Source organism: Balaenoptera physalus (genome assembly GCF_965194825.1).
Source record: "Balaenoptera physalus genome assembly, chromosome: 3".
NCBI classification, from domain to species: Eukaryota; Metazoa; Chordata; class Mammalia; order Artiodactyla; family Balaenopteridae; genus Balaenoptera; species Balaenoptera physalus.
Genome location: NC_138890.1, coordinates 2,039,484 through 2,058,281, shown reverse-complemented (window position 1 = coordinate 2,058,281; position 18,798 = coordinate 2,039,484). Strand labels below are relative to the sequence as shown.

The 18,798-nt window shown below is 55.8% G+C and overlaps 2 protein-coding genes across 9 annotated transcripts in view; one reads left to right on the top strand and one right to left on the bottom strand.

The window, feature by feature from the left end:
* TJP3 (tight junction protein 3) overlaps positions 1 to 11,486 on the top strand; it is a 29,893-nt gene extending 18,407 nt beyond the window's left edge. For 3 of the 6 annotated variants that reach the window (XM_082453188.1, XM_082453187.1, XM_082453185.1), the window contains exons 9-21: positions 2,056 to 2,114; positions 2,352 to 2,418; positions 2,566 to 2,722; positions 3,572 to 3,686; positions 3,824 to 4,061; positions 4,652 to 4,863; positions 5,981 to 6,076; positions 8,357 to 8,427; positions 8,848 to 9,058; positions 9,147 to 9,247; positions 9,537 to 9,872; positions 10,837 to 10,883; positions 11,257 to 11,486. In XM_082453188.1, coding sequence (XP_082309314.1) covers positions 2,056 to 2,114; positions 2,352 to 2,418; positions 2,566 to 2,722; positions 3,572 to 3,686; positions 3,824 to 4,061; positions 4,652 to 4,863; positions 5,981 to 6,076; positions 8,357 to 8,427; positions 8,848 to 9,058; positions 9,147 to 9,247; positions 9,537 to 9,872; positions 10,837 to 10,883; positions 11,257 to 11,359 — 1,813 coding nt within the window. In that variant the 3' untranslated portion in view covers positions 11,360 to 11,486. The remainder of the gene's footprint in view (positions 1 to 2,055; positions 2,115 to 2,351; positions 2,419 to 2,565; positions 2,723 to 3,571; positions 3,687 to 3,823; positions 4,062 to 4,651; positions 4,864 to 5,980; positions 6,077 to 8,356; positions 8,428 to 8,847; positions 9,059 to 9,146; positions 9,248 to 9,536; positions 9,873 to 10,836; positions 10,884 to 11,256) is intronic. The other 3 variants (XM_082453190.1, XM_082453186.1, XM_082453189.1) reach the window with 3 other exon arrangements.
* Positions 11,487 to 11,574: 88 nt separating this feature from the next.
* On the bottom strand, positions 11,575 to 18,776 carry APBA3 (amyloid beta precursor protein binding family A member 3). 3 transcript variants are annotated; one of them, XM_082453191.1, is made up of 11 exons: positions 18,617 to 18,776; positions 17,373 to 17,975; positions 17,246 to 17,285; positions 14,228 to 14,373; positions 14,010 to 14,096; positions 13,742 to 13,903; positions 13,205 to 13,384; positions 12,871 to 13,083; positions 12,099 to 12,218; positions 11,872 to 12,012; positions 11,575 to 11,796 (listed from the first exon to the last, which is right to left on the bottom strand). In XM_082453191.1, the coding sequence occupies exons 2-11, from the start codon at positions 17,946 to 17,948 to the stop codon at positions 11,725 to 11,727; spliced, it is 1,737 nt and encodes a 578-aa protein (XP_082309317.1). In that variant the 5' UTR covers positions 17,949 to 17,975; positions 18,617 to 18,776; the 3' UTR covers positions 11,575 to 11,724. The 3 variants fall into 3 exon arrangements, with proteins under 3 accessions (XP_082309317.1, XP_082309318.1, XP_082309319.1); XM_082453192.1 differs by having other exon boundaries at positions 17,373 to 17,914; positions 18,617 to 18,763; XM_082453193.1 differs by lacking the exon at positions 17,246 to 17,285 and having other exon boundaries at positions 17,744 to 17,975.
* Between the last annotated feature and the right edge of the window lie 22 nt (positions 18,777 to 18,798).

The window sequence follows — 18,798 nt, the reverse complement described above, 5'->3', positions numbered from 1 at the left end:
GACAGAGTGGCAGTTACTTTGTTAGTCTCCTGGGGCTGCAGTAACAAAGCGCCACAAACTGGTCAGCTTAGAACCACAGAAATTTATTGTCTCAAAGTCCTGGAGACTGACGACCCAAGTTACGGTGTCAGGCCCACGCTGCCTCTCAAGGCTCTTAGGGGAAAATCTGTTCCAGGCCTTTCTCCTAGCTTCTGGTAGCCTCTGGCATTCCTTGGCTTCCAGGTGGCCGTCTCCCCGCTGTGTGTCTTCATGTCATCTTCCCCCGTGTATGTGTCTCTGTGTCCAGATGTCCCCTTTTTATAAGGACACCAGTCAGACTGGATTAGCCACGCCCCCCCACCCCAGTATGACCTCAAGTTCACTAATCACATCGTGATGACCCTGTTCCCAAATGAGGTCCCATTCTGAGATCCTGGGGGTTAGGACCGCAACAGATGAATTTTGAGGGTACACAATTCAGTGCCTTAAAAAACATGACTGCACAACACTTGGGGATTAGGTAACAGGCACCTCATTTAAGCCTGCAGTCCCCTGTGAAGTAGGGGGTTGTATCTGTTATCTACAGCCGCATAACAAATGACCCCCAAACCTGGCCGCTTGAAACAATGGTAAACATGTATTACCTCACTGTTGCTGAGAGTCAGGAATTGGGGACAGCTTAGCTGGGTGGTTCTGGTTCATGGTCTCGTGAGGTTACAGTCAAGACGTGGTCTAGGGCTGTGGGCTTTTGGGAGTGGATGATCCCCTTCTAAGCTCCCTCGCATGGCTGTTGGCAGGAGGACCAGGAGGTGGGGGTCATTGCGGTCCATTTTAGAAGCCAGAGGAGGGCCCACGCCAAGGCCCCAGATCTTACTCCACCACTAATTAGGGCACTAACTAGCGGCGACACAAGGAGATGGTGTGTGTGTGCTTGGCCCGTAGTGAATGCTCTTTATTACGATTGTTATAATATAATCCTTGCTTGGGAATATTAGACAGCCATGAAACAGGATGTCTCCAAGAGTATATTGAAAAGGCCTTGGGAAAATGCACTTGGCATTGTGTATGGTGAATGAACCGGATTGCAGAATGACACAGGGCAGCATCTCAAAGGGTTTGGGGGACTCTTGTGTGATCTTCCCGGGGATTCCATGGGCACACAGAAGGATCTGTGGACAGACGGCTCCAAGTAGCTTGATGTGTTTCTCCGATGCAGGCCCTGTACTCTTTAAACCTGCCCCGCGAGACCTGGGCTGGGGGTACATCATTCTCAAGTGTCTTTTGCCACCCCCAGTCACTCAGCACTGGGGGTTCACAGGCTGTATGTCGGAAATGCTAACATATGGCCTGATCTTGATTTTCTTTCATAAGTATATATTTCCTCACTGTTTCTTTGAAAGCATCTGAAAGATCTGGAAAGTAACTCTTCTGTGCTACCAGTGGGTTGATTTTGCAGGGAACTTTCTTTCCGTCCTGTGGTTTAACTCTGTGTTAGTCTGCTCGGGCTGTTAACAAAATACCATAGGCAGGAGGCCAGAAGTCCATGGCCAGGGTGCTGGCATGGCCGGTTCCTGGTGAAGGCCTCTTCCTGGCCCATGGACGGCCGCCTTCCTGCTGTGTGTTCCCGTGGTGGAGAGAGTGATCTCTGGTGTCTTTTATAAGGATACTAATCCCGTCATGGGGGCCCCACCCTCATGACCTCATTTAAACCTGGTCACCTCCAAAGGCCCGCCTCCTAAGACCATCCCACCGGGGGTTAGGACTTCAGCATATGAATTTGGGGGGACACAGACATTGGCTCAAGAGCACCTTCTATAACTTTTCACTACTATTAAAACAATAAACATGACAGTCACAGGCTCATCTCATTTTGAGGCCTTGACTCGACTCAGCCATCCCAGGGCTCGGAGGAGGAAACTGGGGCTCAGAGAGGGGAAGCAGAGGGCCGGAGGTCACACAGCTGCGGAGGGGCAGGACCAGGATTAGAACCCACGTGCGGATAAATTAAAATTCTTCTAAAAATTGCTGCTCAACATGCCCCCACCCCCACCTCACCCCAAACCTGTTCCCCACCAGGGAGAGCCCCCAGCTTCGGCAGGAGAGTGCAGTGGATTCGAGGACTGCGTCAGACGCGGGTGAGCAGAGGGTGGTGACTCTGAGCACCCCCTCCTCTGATTTTTCTGGTCGCAGCCCATGAGGCTGTGCCGAGCAGAGCGGGGAAGGCCGGCACGGACCTGAGAGGCCAGGGACAGTTCCCTGGGAAGAAGCGGGGGGCTGGGGGCTGCATTCCAAGGGGCAGAGACACCCCCCAGCAAAGGTTTGGCGGCTGGACCAGTCAGTGTGCTCGGGAAAAACTGGCTGTTCCCTTTCAGACTCCCCGAGGCAAAGGAGCCGTGACATGCACAGCGTGCCCAGCGGTCAGAGCGTGGAGGACCACGGGTACGTGCCCCAGGACAGAGCCCCCCAGCTGAGGACTCGCACACATGGGGCTGCCTCCTGGTTCCCATCACCTGCCTTCTCGCACCAGCATGGGGGTGGGGCTGTCCCATCCACGGCCTGACGCGCCGTCTCTGCCTCACTGCTCAGGTACAGCCCTGCCTCGCGGGTGGTCCGCTTCCTCAAGGGCACAAACATTGGGCTGCGGCTGGCCGGAGGCAATGACGTGGGCATCTTTGTGTCCGGGGTGCAGGCGGGCAGCCCGGCTGACGGGCAGGGCATCCAGGAGGGAGATGAGATTCTGCAGGTGAGCGGGGGAGGCTGGTGGTGGGCCTGCTGGGTGGTACCCGAGTCTGTTACTGCTTGTGTGTCCTCCCCCGGGGACCCCCTGGGGACTGGCAAGACACCCAGAGACATTCAAACATTTTAAGGCTTCCCAGCCTGGGGCATGACCTTGATGATTGGGTCATGACCTTGTGCATGTCACATCCTTGTCAATGTCATGACCTCGATGTCCAGCTGACGACCTTTCCCAGGTCACTGCCTCATTATCGATGTCACAGTCTCCTTGTTTGTGTCACTGAGTTGACCGTGTCCTGACCATGTTGCCTGGGCCGCACCCTTGATCCCTGCGTCCATCCACAGTCCCTTTCTGTGCCAACCCCAGTCTCCCGTGTCCGGGTCATGGCCTTATCCAGGTCGCGCCTTCGTGGTGTGTCTTTAACTCCATGATCATCAGTGTCTGTGACCTGCTGTCTGGGTCTGTATATTGTGTCCCTGTCACGACCCCATGTCTGTCTTGACTCTTTCAAGTATCACAAAATTCTCACCAGTGTCCTGGTTCTGTCACAGCTGTGACCCCTCGTTCCCATGTCTTGATGTTGACAACCCACAGAGCCTCGGTTACGCCTGTACTGATTGCATTCCCTGTATCCTGGTTTCTGGGCCAGACCTTCACGTGTGTGTGTGTGTGTGTGTGTGTGTGTGTGTGTGAGATGCCCAGGCTGCCACAGGGCAGTGCCCCTTTCGGAAAGCCGTGCCCCGATCTCTGGGGCTCTTGACAGCAGCTCTGGAAGGAGCTGGGTGGAGGGCTTCGTCTGGAGGAAGAGCTGGGATCTTGTGCCCTTGTCCCACCCCTGCACCCACTTCCCGGCAGGTGAATGATACTCCATTCCAGAACCTGACCCGGGAGGAGGCTGTGCAGTTCCTGCTGGAGCTGCCCCCGGGCGAGGAGGTGGAGCTGGTGACGCAGCGGAAGCAGGACAGTGAGTGTGCGTGAGTGTATGTGTGTGAGTGTGTGAGAGCGTGTGTGTCTGTGAGAGTGGAGCTGGGATCCACGGCCAGGCCCTGGGGAGGGGTCGGGTCTGGGCGGTGGCCCTGCTAGCTCACGGAGCCTCCGTGTCCACAGTCTTCCGGAAGATGGTGCAGTCCCGCGTGGGCGACTCCTTCTACATCCGCATGCACTTTGAGATGGAGCCCAGCCCGCCGTCTGGCCTGGGCTTCACCCGCGGAGACGTCTTCCACGTGCTGGACACGCTGTACCCCGGCCCTGGGCAGAGCCATGCCCGCGGAGGCCACTGGCTGGCGGTGCGCATGGGGCGTGACCTCCGGGAGAAAGAGCGGGGCATCATCCCCAACCAGAGCAGGTGGGGACCGCCCACTGGAACAGGGCACAGCGTCACCACTTAGCATCCTTGGTGATTCACTCTGGGGAGCCATGCAGAAGGCTCAGGGCTGACCAGTCAGTGCTCGTATGAGTTTCCTGCAGGTGCTGTAACAGATTACCACAAACCTAGGGGCTTTGAACAACACACTTTTATCCTCTCACGTTCTGGAGGTCAGAAATGAGTCTGATGGGGCTAAATCCAGGCGTGGGCAGGGCGGGTCCTTCCGGAGGCTCCAGGGGAGCATCAGTTCCGCCTTTTCCAGCTTCTTGAGGCGCCGCATCCCTGGCTCGCGGCCCCTCCTGCATCCTCACAGACAGCAGCGCAGCATCTCCCGTCTCTCTCTGCCTCTGACCCTCCCGCCTCCCTCTTATAAGGACCCTGTGGTGACACTAGGACCCCCGGGGAATCCAGGGTCATCCCCATCTCAGGGGCCTTAACTTAACCCCACGTGCAAAGTCCCCTTTGCCGTGAGAGGTGACATACTCACAGGTCCCGGGATTAGGCCTTGGACATCTTTGGGGCTGTGATCCTGGACCCCAGTGCTCATTCATCTTCTCTCTTCTCTCCAGGGCGGAGCAGCTGGCCAGTCTGGAGGCTGCCCAGCGGGCCGTGGGGGTCGGGCCTGGAGCCTCAGCGGGCTCCAGCACACGGGCCGAGTTCTGGCGGCTGCGGGGTCTTCGTCGGGGAGCCAAGAAGACCACCCATCGGAGCCGTGAGGATCTGTCGGCTCTGACCAGACAGGGTCATTACCCGCCATATGAACGCGTGGTGCTGCGAGAAGGTGGGCCAGGGTGGGAGGGGCCGAGGGGGGGGCCTCAAGTAAGAGTGTTCCGAAGCCACAATCCTTACCTCTCTCCTTCCACCCAAAATACCCCCTTTTGGTTACTTTAGGATGAAAATACACACACACAAAACCAGCACATAGATCCTTTCACTACCCGAGAACCAGGGGTAAAAATACACCTCATTCAGATTTCAGGAAGGGAAGAGATTAAGCTCTTGCCCACAGCCTCAGGGCAGAAGGATTAAAACCAGGTGCTGAGGCTTTTTAAAGAAAATAGCAGGTGACTCAGGACCGGAAAGGGCTGAGCTGCTTTCCAGCTGCTGGTCTGTCATCCAGACAAAAAAGACTCAAACATAAAAGGCTACGTACTTAATTTCTACCCCCAGGCAACGAAAGTTTAGAAATCTGAACGTATCGAGTTTTTAAGAGCAAGAGAGAGGCCTGGAAGGAGAGGAGAAAAAGAGAGAAGGGTCAGGTGTAAAGAGCCGTCTGCTTACTCGCTTTTCTCCGGCCAAGATGCCTTCTGCACCCACTTCCTCACTGGTAAAAGGGAGTATTGGTGAGGCCAGGGGTCAAACAAGCTCTTCCTGCAAAGGGCCAGACAGTATTTTAGGCTTTGCAGGCCAGATGGTTTCTGTCCAAATGACTCAACTCTGCAGGAAGGCAGGAGAGAGGGGACATGCTGGATGTGACTTTGTGCCAATAAAACTTTATTTACAAAAACAGGCAGTAGACCGGATGTGGCCTGAGGGTTGTAATGGTTGCCAATCACTGAGTTAGCTGGGTTCAGCTGCTCTGACCCCAAACTGTATAAACAAGAAGTTTCCTTTTCAAGTAACAGTCTCAGTATGAGAAGGCCAAGAGGTCTCACACCTTCCCTTGAAGGATACAACCCAGATTTCACACATCATTCTGCTTGCATCCCATTGGCCAGGATATAGTCACATGGCCATCCTTAGCTTCAAGGGAGGCTGGGAGTTGTAGTCTTTAGCTGGGCAGCTATGGGCCTGGCTAGATCCACTATGGAGAAAGTGGAGAGACAGTTGCACAAGAGGCTAGCAGCCTTTGCCCCGCCTGGGATCCTGATTCTTGTCACTGATTCTCTGCCCCGCAGCCAGTTTCAAGCGCCCGGTGGTGATCCTGGGACCCGTGGCTGACATTGCTATGCAGAAGTTGACTGCTGAGATGCCTGACGAGTTTGAAATTGCAGGTGAGAAACCAGGTCCCATAGCAACCTCATTGGTGAACCATTTCATAACCCTTTCCCAGCCTGGGGTTGAGGCAGCTTGATAAGGGGGCTGCTAATGATGCTGTTTGGGGGAAAGAGTTAGAACAACCATGCCAAACATGAGGCAGATCATCCGCCAGCACCCCCTCCAACCCCTGGGCCAGACATCCTCAATCAATCTTGCCACCCTTTACCTGGATAGAGCCTCAGAATCCTTCTTAACACAGTTCACCAAGCAGCCATTGCCAATGGAGCCAGTTGGACAACTGCTAGTTGTCTGTTTGTTCAAGAGATTTGTCTATTGAGCTATAGACACAGCATCCAACGAATACACAGGGTCTCCTGAGGAGACCAGAAATGAACAACTGCAGGAACAATTAAGCTAGAGTAGGGAATCAACAAATTACAGCTCCTGGGCCAAATATGGCTGTTTTTATTCAGCCTGCTAATTAAGAATGATATTCAGAGACTTCCCTGGTGGTACAGTGGTTAAGAATCCGCCTGCCAATGCAGGGGACACGGGTTCGAGCCCTGGTCCGGGAAGTCCCACATGCCGCGGAGCAACTAAGCCTGTGCGCCACAACTACTGAACCTGCGCTCTAGTGCCTGCGAGCCACAACTACTGAAGCCCGTGCGCCTAGAGCCCGTGCTCCGCAACAAGAGAAGCCACCGCAATGAGAAAAGCACATGCGCCGCAACAAAGAGTAGCCCCCGCTCACCGCAACTAGAGAAAGCCTGCGTGCCACAACGAAGACCCAATGGCAGCCAACATTAAATAAATTAAAAAAAAAAAAGAATGGTATTGATATATTTTATTTTATTTTTGAAATAGGTGTGGCTCTTTTATTTATTTATTTATTTATTTTTGGCTGCATTGGGTCCTCGTTGCTGCGCGTGGGCTTTTCTCTAGTTGCGGCGAGTCGGGGCTACTCTTTGCTGAGGTGCGTGGGCTTCTCAGTGCAGTGGCTTCTCTTGTTGTGGAGCATGGGCTCTAGGCGCACGGGCTCAGTAGTTGTGGCGCACGGGCTTAGTTGCTCCGTGGCATGTGGGATCTTCCTGGACCAGGGCTCAAACCCGTGTCTCCTGCATTGGCAGGTGGATTCTTAACCACTGCGCCACCAGGGAAGCCCAAGAATGGTATTGATATATTTTAAATGGTTGAAAAGAAGTTAAAGCAATTTTTTTGTGACATGTGAAAAGAACTGAAAGCTGCAACTTGAACAGATACTTGTACATGAAGATTCATCCTGATTCACAGCAGCCAAAAGATGGACACAACCCAAGTGTCCATCGACAGGTGATGGATAAATAAAACGTGCTCCATGCACACCGTGGAATATTATTCAGCCTTAAAAAAGGAAGGAAATTCTGACACTCACTACAACATGGATGAACATTGAAGACACAATGCTCAGTGAAATAGGTCAGATACAAAAAGACAAACACTGTCTGATTCCACTCACAGGAGGTCCCTAGAGGAGTCACATCCACAGAGACAGGAAGTAGATGGTGGGGGCCAGGGGCTGGGGGAGGGGGATGGGGAGTCAGTGTTTCCTGGGGACAGAGTTTCAGTTTGGGAAGATGAGAAAGTTCTGGAGGTTGATGGTGGGGATGGTCGCTGGACAGTGTGAATGCACTTGATGCCACTGATCTGTGCACTTAAAAATGGTTAAGGTGGTACATGTTATGTTACACACATTTTACCACAACAAAGAGAAAAAAGGCAAGTATGCGTCCCCTTCCTTTTAGACCCCAGCGTGCCTTCTCCCTCAGCTGCCATGCTATCTAGGAGGGCTTCCTAGAGGTTGCAGTACTCCATCTCAGGTCCTAGAGGACACATAGGGGATGGGAGAGTAGCTTCTTTCGGGTCACAGCCCAAGCAAAGGCCCAGAGTTGGGACCGAACCTGGGAAAGTGAGTGTGTGGAGCACAGACTATGCATCCGTCTCCCCATCATGCCAGTCGTTGGCTCAGTGACTCTGAGCTGGTGACCGTATGTCCCTGGCTCAGTTTCCCCATCTGCCAGTAACAGCCACTCCTGTTCAGGAGGAGGAGGTGAGGGTCGTGGTCAGGAGGGGACCCAGTGTGGTGTCAGGAGTGGGGCCAGCAGGAGCTGCTGCTGCTGCTGCTGGCGTTAGAATTTCTCTCAAGGGCCATGGGGAGCCATGGTGGGTTCTTGAGCAGGGGAGGGGCAGGGAGACATGAATTTGAAGGGCCAGTGGACTGCCCTCCCGAAGCTGCCAGTCGCCTCTCCCCTCCACAGAGAGTGTGTCAAGGACCGACAGCCCCTCCAAGATCATCAAACTGGACACCGTGCGGGTGATTGCAGAGAAAGTAAGCAAGGCTCTGCTGTGGGTCCCATTTCATGGATGGGGAAACCGAGGCCCAGTCCTCCAACCTGTTCTGGCCCCACACCCCGCAAGTGTGGTTTTCCCCCTCTTGGAGGCTTTGTGATGTGGGGGACTTGAGGGAGACAGAGCCCGCCCAGAGTCACACAGCCGCAAGTCCTGGGAAGAGGCAGAGACTCAAACTGGGGCTCTGGTGCTCAAGACACTGTGGCCTGGGCTATCACCAAGCCCCACCCCAACATGCTGGCCTGCAGATGTGAGAGGCTGGGGTCCACTCTGACCTCAGACTCTTCATCTCTGTCTCTCTGATTCTTCACCTGTCTCTGATGCTCTGTCTCTGGGTGTTTTTCCCTCCACTGTCTCTCTGTCTCCCTCCCCCACGGCCCCCAACATTGGCCTGGCCCAGGACAAACACGCACTCCTGGATGTGACACCCTCAGCCATTGAGCGCCTTAACTACGTGCAGTACTACCCAATCGTGGTCTTCTGTGTCCCCGAGAGCCGGACAGCCCTCAAGGCACTGCGCCAATGGCTGGCCCCCACCTCCCACCGCAACTCCCGCCGCCTCTACGCTCAGGCCCAGAAGCTGAGGAAGCACAGTGACCACCTCTTCACAGGTGGGGCGGGAGCTGAGGGTCTGGGGTGGGCGGTGGGTCCTGCCCTGAGTCTCCCAGCCATGCTGATGCCCCTCCCCCCCACCCGCAGCCACCATCCCCCTGCAGGGCACAAGCGACTCCTGGTACCAAGAGCTCAAGGCCATCATCCACGAGCAGCAGACGCGGCCCATCTGGACGGCCGAGGACCAGGTACCTGCCAGGGTTTGGGAACAGTCGCAGTTAGGGCTGGGTTAGGGGCCATGGCCAAGGCCCAGATTTGACCTGAGGCTAGGGTCTGGACCTGGTTCCTGGGGTGAGATGGGATTGGGGTCTTCTCCTGACACTGGAGTCAGGGTTGGGGCTCAGCTCAGATCTGGGGGCTCAGTCTGGACCAAGGTCAATGGTCAGAACTCACCTTGGGGTCAAGGATTAAGGCTCAATTTGAGGTTGAGGACTGGAGTTTGAAAGGTGGTGTCCCAGGTCTGGGGTTTTCTCTAAGATCAGGGAGGGCCGAGGCTCGGCTCAGTCAGGCCATATGCACCCGCAGCTGGACAGCTCCTCAGAGGACAACCTGGACCTCCCTCATCGCAGCCTGGCTGACAGCTCCGCGGATCTGAGCTGTGACAGCCGGCTCAACAGTGACTATGAGACAGACGGTGAGGGCGGCGTCTACACGGACGGCGAGGGCTACACGGATGGCGAGGGTGGGCCCCACACGGACGTGGACGAGGGGCCCCTGGCGCCAGCCCTGGCCCGGTCCTCGGAGCCCGTGCTGGAGGATGAGCCTCGGATCCTGCAAGATCACGGTAGATCCTCGGGTCACCGGGGGACCCAGGTGAGCAGAGCACCAGGCTGGCCCCAGCAAGGGTCTCGGGACGGGGCTGAGACACCTAGGGAGCCTATTTTCCGCCAGGATGTCGAGGAACAGAAACTTCCCCAACCAGATCAGTAGCTGGGACCTGGATCTAGGGTATTTGAACCACTGAGTCACTTAAAGCAAATATTTAACCTCTGCATGAGTTTCCTTATCTAAGATACAGGGATTGATGGTAAAGTCTTGACGTCACGAGCTTGTTATTTTGCTGTTGTTGTTGTTTTGTTTCTTGGCCACACGGCTTGTGGGATCTTAGTTCCCTGACCAGGGATCGAACCTACGCCCCCTGCAGTGGAAGCTCAGAGTCCTAACCACTGGACCACCAGGGAATTCCCACAAGCTTGTTGTTCAAACAGAATACACTTAGTCCAAGTCCTGGCCCACGGGAATCGGGTGTTTAACAATAACAAATATTGACTTAGCACTTATTCTCTGTGCGGCTGCCTCAGCCTCCAAGGTGCCTTTCTGTGAATTTGACAAAATCCTCCAAACCCTCTCTAGGGAAATGTAAAAATGTACGAATCTATGACATCTCTGGTAGAATGGTGCTCCGTGGCGTTGTGCAGTACCCGACCTGCTCAACTGTCCATGGCATCCTGATTATGGGGCAGGCTCTCCTCTAAGCACTTGACATATATGAACTCATTTATGAGCTCCTGAGAACAGCCCTCTGAGGAAAGTCACAGATGGGAAACCCCACTCCCCCTTTGCTGACAGTCTGGGAGATCACAGCCAAGGCCTTCCCCTGTCCCAGGCTGTTTTCTCATTTAAAATTGGGGATGAGCTCCAGACTTCTGTGGGGACAAGGAGAAAGCCTGTGGGTAACACTGCTGGGGGCAAAGGTGGGGAGGTGGGATGGGGTGGTTACTCATCCCAGTTTATCATACTTGGGGGTAAGTGTTAACCTCCTTTCTCCCTCTGCAAGGTGGATGGCCGCCACCCACAGGGTCAATGGCGACAGGACAGCATGCGGTAAGAGCCCCTGTACTCCACATTGGGGGCCCTCAACCCTCCCCTGGGACTCAGGGTGTGGGGTGGAGAAGAGACCTAGAACCAAGCTATGCCTTCGTGGTGTTGGGAGCCTCCTGGGTGAGAGAGAGCCAGACAGAGCCACTCCAAGCCCCATGTAGTCAGGGCCATGGGAGTAGGAATCCTCTTCCTGGGAGAATTGGGAGGGCTTCCTGAAGGAGGGGAATTTGGAGCGGGCTTTGAAGGATGTGTAGGAGTTTTGTCTTGCTCATCTCTGACTGCACCCACTGTGCCTAGCCCAGAGTCAACTCAGATAATGGTAGGTAAGTCCACATCCTCCCCACCCACAGCTTCTGTTCTATTTTCTGATCCCCAGGACATATGAGCGGGATGCTCTGAGGAAAAAGTTTACACGAGCCCGAGATGTGGAGTCCTCTGACGAAGATGGCTATGACTGGGGACCGGCCACTGACCTGTGACCCCTCCCAGGTGGCCAGCTGGCCTGTCCTCCCTTTTTCTCCCTGGAGCTGAGACTCAGCTTCCCACACAGAACCTGGAAACCTGCCTCCCTCTGCCCGGTCTTTAATAAATGGAGTTATTTTCACAGCACTGGCTTTTAGTGACTTCCAGGGACAAGGGGCCAGAGTAGGGTGCTATCTTTCCTCTCTCAACCCCACAGACCCAGATCTGAGACTTTGCCCATTCAATAAGCTTTTAATTTTTTACATAAAAAATAATATAGAACCAAGAAACTTTTGTGGCCCTGGCCAGCTGAGGAGGGTCCGCGGACGGAGTTCCAGGGCCGGCGGGGGCTAAGGCACAGTGGTGAGGGGAAGGTGGCTGGTCACAGGTACACCGGCTGCTCCTGGCCTGTGAGCAGGCGGTAGGTGGCAGCGGGCATCGTCTTGATGTGAACCTGGGGGCAGAGAGGAGGCGGCAGCTGCAGGCGGCCTCCTCCCACTCAGGCCCCGCCTACCACCCATGCACGCACCTCAATGTGGGCCTCCGTGAGCAGCTCAATGATGCGGGCGTGGGGCGTGGCCACCACACTCTGCCCGTTGATCTCAATGATGCGGTGCCCCACGCGGACGCCCCCGCGCTCCGCAATGCCACCCCGGAGGAGGCTGCAGATCTGGGGGGACAGGAAGGGCCACGCTGGTCAGGGGGCCACGCCTGGGGCCGCCCACCCGCCACCCGGTCCCTGGGCTGGGGGCTCACTATGCCGTCCTCCACGCAGAAGCCCAGCTGTTCGCGGACGTGGGGCCGGCGGATGATGGCCGTGGTGACCGGCGGGCAGTGGACGATGCTGAGGGTCACCAGCGTCTGAGACTTCACTTCCTGTGCAGGATGGGGGCTGTTGACCTGGCTGGGCCTCCGGGGGGCTGCCAGACTTCCTGTTGAGCTGCAGCCCCTCCTGGGCCTGTTTACCCACTCATAAAATGGAACCTATAGATTCTACAAGATCCCTTGAGAAGTGGTTAAGAATGCAGACCAGAGCTGGGCAGCCTTGGAGTCAGAGCCGTGCCACCTCTCACCTCCCTGGGCCTCAGTTTCCTTATGGTCAAAAGCAAGGTTCTAGCAGTGCCCACAAGGCAGGGTTACAAGCACTCAGTAACACACTGCGTGAACCGTGCCAGACTTGCCCTTCTGGCCTGGCCAGGCCCCTCCCCATCTCTGGGCCTCAGTCTCCCAGTCTGGGCAATGAGGGTCAAGACTCAAGAATACACTTGCTGCCTCATGGCAGAGAGGAAAGGCCTTGTGTTCCAACCCTGCTCCCGCACCAAAGCGGCGTCCCTGGACTTACCCTCTCTGAGCCTCGGTTTCCCAAAGTGCATGGGAGCAGGTAGGACTTGAAGCTTTACCTGCCCCTTCTGGACTGAGACACAGAGACCTGGCCTTGGGCTCACTTTCCTGGCCACGTGGGGAGGGGGGACCTGCCATCTAGGGGGCCCTTGCAGGCCCTCTGCCCTGGCCGCCCCGGAGGACTCACGCGGACGGCAGCCTGGCAGGCAGCCAGGGGCAGCCCCACCAGGCTGGTCCCGTTGATGGCGGTGATGCGGTCTCCGATGCTGAGGGCCCCTGAGCGCTCGGCGGGGCCCCCGTGCAGCAGGTTGGCGATGACGGCCGTGGGCAGCAAGGAACCCCAGCCCGACTCCACCAGGGCTACGCCCAGACCCTCACCCCGGCGCTTCTCGATGCACACCTGGGGGGTCACAGGTGGCGCTTGAGGGCTGCTTGGAGGAGGTAGGAGGAGGTGGGGTGGGGGGCGCGGGAGGGCTTCAGGGCCACTCGGTGGGCCAGGGTGGGGGGACCCGCTTGCTCACCTCCCTGCAGTTCTCGCTGTTGGAGAAGTGGTCGAGGTCCCCGTTGTGGAGGTGGCCGGGGCCCGTGGCCCCCTGGCTCTGCTGGGAGCCCACCTGGCTGGGGTTGATCCCGCTTTCCCGCAGGAACTGGCTGTAGGCCACGGCGAAGGCCTGGCCGATGGCCTGGGCAATGAGCTGGGCCTGTGGGGTGGGCGGCACCTCTCTGGGGGTCCCACCCACCTCCTTCAGGTCCCCCCCCAGCCACTGACATCCCTAGCAGCAGCCCATACACCCCCAAGTGGGACTGGCCCGCCAGCCGCTGGCCAAGAATCTAGGGGGAGGGGAAGGGAGACAGGCCTGGGGCAGGGAGGGTTTGGGGAGATGGCTGCCAGTCTCAGGCTCTTACAGGAAGGCCTGGAATATATGGCTCAGGGCCTTCAGGAGGGTGAGGATGGAAGGACGCTGGGGTGACAGTGTGGCCAGGTGGGGCTTTGGTGGAGAGCAGGGGCCGCTGTGAGTTCCCCCTCGCCCTCAGGACACCTGGAGCCCGCTGCTCACGTCCTCTGAGTGGAAAACGTGGCAGATCATCTTGTAGAGCCGGCGGCTGTGGGGCTGGGGCGCCGGCCGCCGGGCCAGCCGCCGCCAGGCCATGAGCACCAGGACGCTGCCGATGTCGGCGATGTAGGAGATGGTCTGCAGGGCGTGGTCCATCAGGGCCTCCTGGAGGGGGCGGGGAGACCGGGCTGGGTGGGCTGCGGGGGGCCTCGCTCTGCCTCACCCTCAGCGGAGGCTCCCACGCCCCAGAGGCCAGGCCTGGGCCCCGTACCTGGGAGTCAGCCGTCAGAACCTTGACCCTCTTGGTGGAGACGAAGAGATCTACCTCTGTCATGGGCTGGGTCTCCCCATCGGGGGCCTGTGGGGGGTGGGGTGGGACATGGAGGCCCCCAAAGACCCAGACTCTGACCCGCCAGGCTCAGACGGCCTCGGGGGACCCGGCCTGCAGCCCACCTACCCGCCCACCCACCTGCTGGCCCCTGGCTTCACCTTGACGCGGTCCATGGCCTCCTGGGCCTGCGCCATGCGCGTGCTGGGGGGCGGGTTTCGCTCAGACACCAGCTGGGTGGAGCCCAGGTATTTGGCTCCGAATATGACACCATCTAGGAGGTCTTCGTGGTCACAGGGGCCGGACACTGAGTGTGACAGCAGAGGCGGGTCAGCCCCCTAGAACCTCTGCCAGGCTCGTCCACCCCTGCGGGCTCTGCCCAGAGCCCTGAATGGTCTGGAAGCACAGAGAGTTCTGCCCCGCGGCTTGGCACTTGGAGCCACACAGGTCTGCCCACTGTCCCAGAGCCACCCCATCAGCCGGAGCCACAGATCAGTGGCTCGGCCCTCACGGATGTAGAACCCTCCGTCAGTCTAGAGCCGGCTCTGCCCACAGCTCAAGGACTCCCAGGCAGAGGACGCGGTTTCAGGAGCAGACTCTGCATCCAGAACCACGGCCAGAAACAGCTCTAGTGCCCACAGACACTGCCGCCCTGTGTTGCTAGAATTCCAGGAATCAGGCTAGAACCAGACAGTCCCACTATTTCTAAAACCCTTGACATTATAGAACCATAGTCAACTCTGCTGGATGGTTCTGGAATCCCAATCAATCTAGAGCCAGTCAGCTCTGCCCACTGCTCTAGAATTCTCTATCGGCCCAGGACCACAGACAAGTCTACTCCATGGTCATAGAACTGCCCAAACAGAGTAGAAAGAGGCAACTGTCCACATACCTCAGACTCTCATACTGTCCAGAAACCCAGGTGGTTCCTGATCTGTGATTCTAGAACTCCCTGACAGGTCTCAAACCACAGAATTCTGCCTGGGATTTTAGAAACCTACATTGCTCCAGAATCCGACTTTTCCACTACGTGATTCCAGAACGTCTTGATCAAGATAGCATTAGGAAGCTCCTCCTGTGGTTCTAGAATCCCCTCAATAACTCGTAACTGGAGATGCACTGGGCAATTCTAAGAATTATCTGAACAATCCAGAAACGAACAACTCTGCTTATGGTTCTAGAATCCCCCCAACCCAGTCCAGAACCACAGAAAGCTCTGCCCTCATGGCTCTAGAATTCCCTGAGCAACCTAGAGCCAGACAGCAGTGTCAGTGATTCTAGAATATTCTAACCAATAGCTATTGCTTTTTGGAGAACCACAGGCCACAGGGAATGAAACCACATTCCCGTGAACTTAAAGGATAGCCAGTTCTGCCCACTGTCCTTCATGATCTAAGCATTCCAGAACAACAGATAACTCTGCTCTGGGTTCTAGAACTGCACCATCCAATATGGTAGCCACCAGGCACATGTGGGTACTGTGCACTTGAAATGTGGCTGGTCTGGACTTAGATGTGCTGTAAGTGTAAAATGCATGCCTGATTTAGACGCTCTCATAAAAAAAATGTAAAATTATAAAATGTTGAATTGTATGTTGAAATAACATTTCAAATACGGGGGCTTAATTTAAATGTTATTAAAGCTAATTTTAAGTGTTTGTTTTTTTAACGTGGATAACTAAAAAATTTCAAGTGACATGTGGCTCAAATTCTATTTCTGTTGTATAGCTGTAGAACTTTCTAGAATTGGACAGTTCTGCCCAGTTCTAGTACAACTCCTAAAGGTCTAGAACCAGAGATAAATTCTATTCACTCCATGGTTCTAGAACTCCCCAGTCTGAGTAGAACCTGACAGCTCTGTTCATCATTCCAGAACACCGTCGTCAGCCGAGGTCACTTTAATCTAGAACCACAGGCAAAATGCTAGGTTCTGGAATTCTCTAGGTGAATCACAGCTCCACCCATGACTCTAGAACTTTCTTGGAACTACAAGTTCAAACCAGCTTCCTTTCCCACAACCACGGAACTTGTTCTTTGACCTAGAGCCTCAGATAGTGTGGGGGAGAATGTTCTAGAACATTCCAGGTGGCCAGAACAGATACTTCTCATGCCTTGAGAGCAGACTGGCAAGCCTTTCTGCAAAGGCCCAAACAGTAAATATTTTTTATTTTGTGGGCCAGATGGTCTCCGTTGCAACTACTCAGTCTGGCCGCTGCCACAGACAACACGCGAATGAATGGGCATCAGTCCCTCCCGATGAAATTTATTTGCGGACGCTGAAATTTGAATTGCCTATCGTTTTCATCTGTCAAGAAATGTTCTTCTTTCAAGTTTTTTCAACCATTTAAAAATGCACGGGGGCTTCCCTGGTGGCCCAGTGGTTAAGAATCTGCCTGGCAATGCAGGGAACACGGGTTCGAGCCCTGGTCTGGGAAGATCCCACATGCCGCGGAGCAACTAAGCCCGTGCGCCACGACTACTGAGCCTGCGCTCTAGAGCCTGCGAGCCACAACTACTGAGCCCGCGTGCCACAACTACTGAAGCCTGCGCGCCTAGAGCCCGTGCTCTGCAACAAGAGAAGCCACTGCAATGAGAAGCCCACACACCGCAACAAAGAGCGGCCCCTGCTCGCCGCAACTAGAGAAAGCCCATGGGCAGCAACGAACACCAACACAACCAAAAATAAATTTTAAAAATAAAATAAAATAAAAATAAAAATGCATGGGACTTCCCTGGCGGTCCAGTGGTTAGGACTCGCGCTGCCACTGCAGGGGGGTGCAGGTTCGATCCCTGGTCGGGGAACTAAGATCCCACATGCTGCGCGGCGTGGCCAAAAAAAAAAAAAAATTAAAAAAAAATTAATAAATAAATAAAAATGCAAAAGCTGTCTTAGCTCACAAAACATACCAGAAAGTCCATGGATGGTAATTTACCAACCCTTGCTCTAGAATCAAGTTAAGTGCTACAATTTGCCAAGTCTGCCCTAACGCTCCCTATTCATTCTAGAACATTCTCAGGATTGTCTCTTCTTTCAGGTGTCTGAAATCTACTCAAAACCAACCTCAGAGCCTCTCTAGAAGCAACTTGTTACTGGCAAACTTTGTGCCAGGTTTTGGGAGCTTGAGTCGGGCTGTTCTGAAACCCCGAAGTCCCTGGGGCCAGGGTGGGCGGGACACTCACCCTCCTGGAGGGCTGGGTAGGAAGCCAGGGTCTTGGGGCTCTGGAAGAAGACAAAAGAGGGGTAGGCCTGAGTCCTCCTGCTTGGCTCCCAGCAGTGGAGCGGCCTGGGGGGCAGGGTGGGCTCTACCTGGGCACTGGCAGGTGGCTCTTCAGAAGTGACCAGAGGTACTGTCTCCAGCCAGGGTTCTGGGGAGCTGCTTGAGCTCCTGCCCTCGTCCTGCTCAACAGAGGCTCCTTCTGCCCACTCCTGGGGGCCCATATCCCCTTCTGGGTCATCAGGGGGCTGCAACAGGCGAGGAGCAGGGTCTGGAGGTTCCTGGGGACCTGACTGGGAAGGAGGGCGCTCATCTTGCTGCAAGAGGCTCAGCAAGTCTTCCCGGCCAGCCTCGGCGGACAAGAGCCCATGGGCATCGGTGATGTCCTGAGGGGCCAGGCCATGGCCAGTGGCAATGTGCAAGGGGCACGGGGGTCCATCTGGGGACAGGCCCACCAGATCACCTGGCAGAGCTTCAAACTGTTGCAGCAGGTCCTGAATATTTAGCCCGTCAAGTTCCATCTGACTCAGGTTGCTGGGGCCTCCTGGTGCCGGGTCCCACTGGCAATCAGGGGTGAGGTCCTGAGAGGGTGAAAGTGTGTCCCTGGGCTCCTCCAAGTCCATGGCTGGAGGTCCTGGAGGGGGTTGGGAGGTTGTCAGGAATTCCATGCCTGGACCCTGGGCTCAAGCTAGCATCTGAAAAAGAGAATCAAAGATGAGATTTCCTGGCTGCCAATTTGGTACCAGGCTCTCACCTGGTATGTATTCATACAGGACACATAATTTAATCCCCATCATACCCTGCAAGGAAGGTTCCGCTATGACCTCATTTTACAGACGAGGAAACTGAGGTGCAGAATGAGCAGCTGTAAGGCTGTGGCTTCCCAGGCTCCAAACCCCGGGGGATTCCCCTGTACCCGTTGCCCCAGACCTCTCCCCATCCGTGGACCCTGTTCACCCCAGCCCTGGTTCTTCCAAATCTTCCTCCGCGGGGATGTGGAGGCTGGAGACATACTCTGACTATACAGACCCGACAGGTGTAGGTCGCCGAGACCCAGGACTCAAGACCTCAGTCCAAGACTTTAGACCCAGAATTTCAGACTTAATACTGGAGTTCCAAGATGCCAGAAAGCGGGCTCGCATCTCAAAACCTCCAATGCCACCCTCAAGATCGACCCCAGACTCAGACCTGGACCTCAGACCCAACCTGAAGACTCAACTCGAGCCTAAAGCTGAGTTAAGACCCCAGTCCTCTAGCAGACCCCAGACTCAAGACTTCAGAGCCGTGACCTCAGGCGCTGGCTCCAGACCTCGCTCTGCTCCGCCGGCACACTCACTTCCCAAACCGAGGTGGCCTCAACCCGCGCGGCCCCCAGGACCCCGCGCCCTGGCTGGTCCGGTCCTGCCAGTCGCCGCCGCTCGCCAATTCCCGGACAGGGCGCTGGCAGATCTGTTCGCGCAGCGCTCCTGGACCACTGGGCATGCGCAAGCCCGCGGGGCTTGCTGGGAAATGTAGTTC

Bases quoted from the DNA above. Each gene is read 5' to 3' on its own strand.
- APBA3 (XM_082453191.1), bottom strand. From the start codon at position 17,948: ATGGAATTCCTGACAACCTCCCAACCCCCTCCAGGACCTCCAGCCATG. The intron at 14,097-14,227 runs GTGAAGCCAGGG...CACCCCCCACAG, and splicing joins AGGCCATGGACCGCGTCAAG to GCCCCCGATGGGGAGACCCA. The intron at 11,797-11,871 runs GTGCGTGCATGG...CTCTGCCCCCAG, and splicing joins TCACGGAGGCCCACATTGAG to GTTCACATCAAGACGATGCC.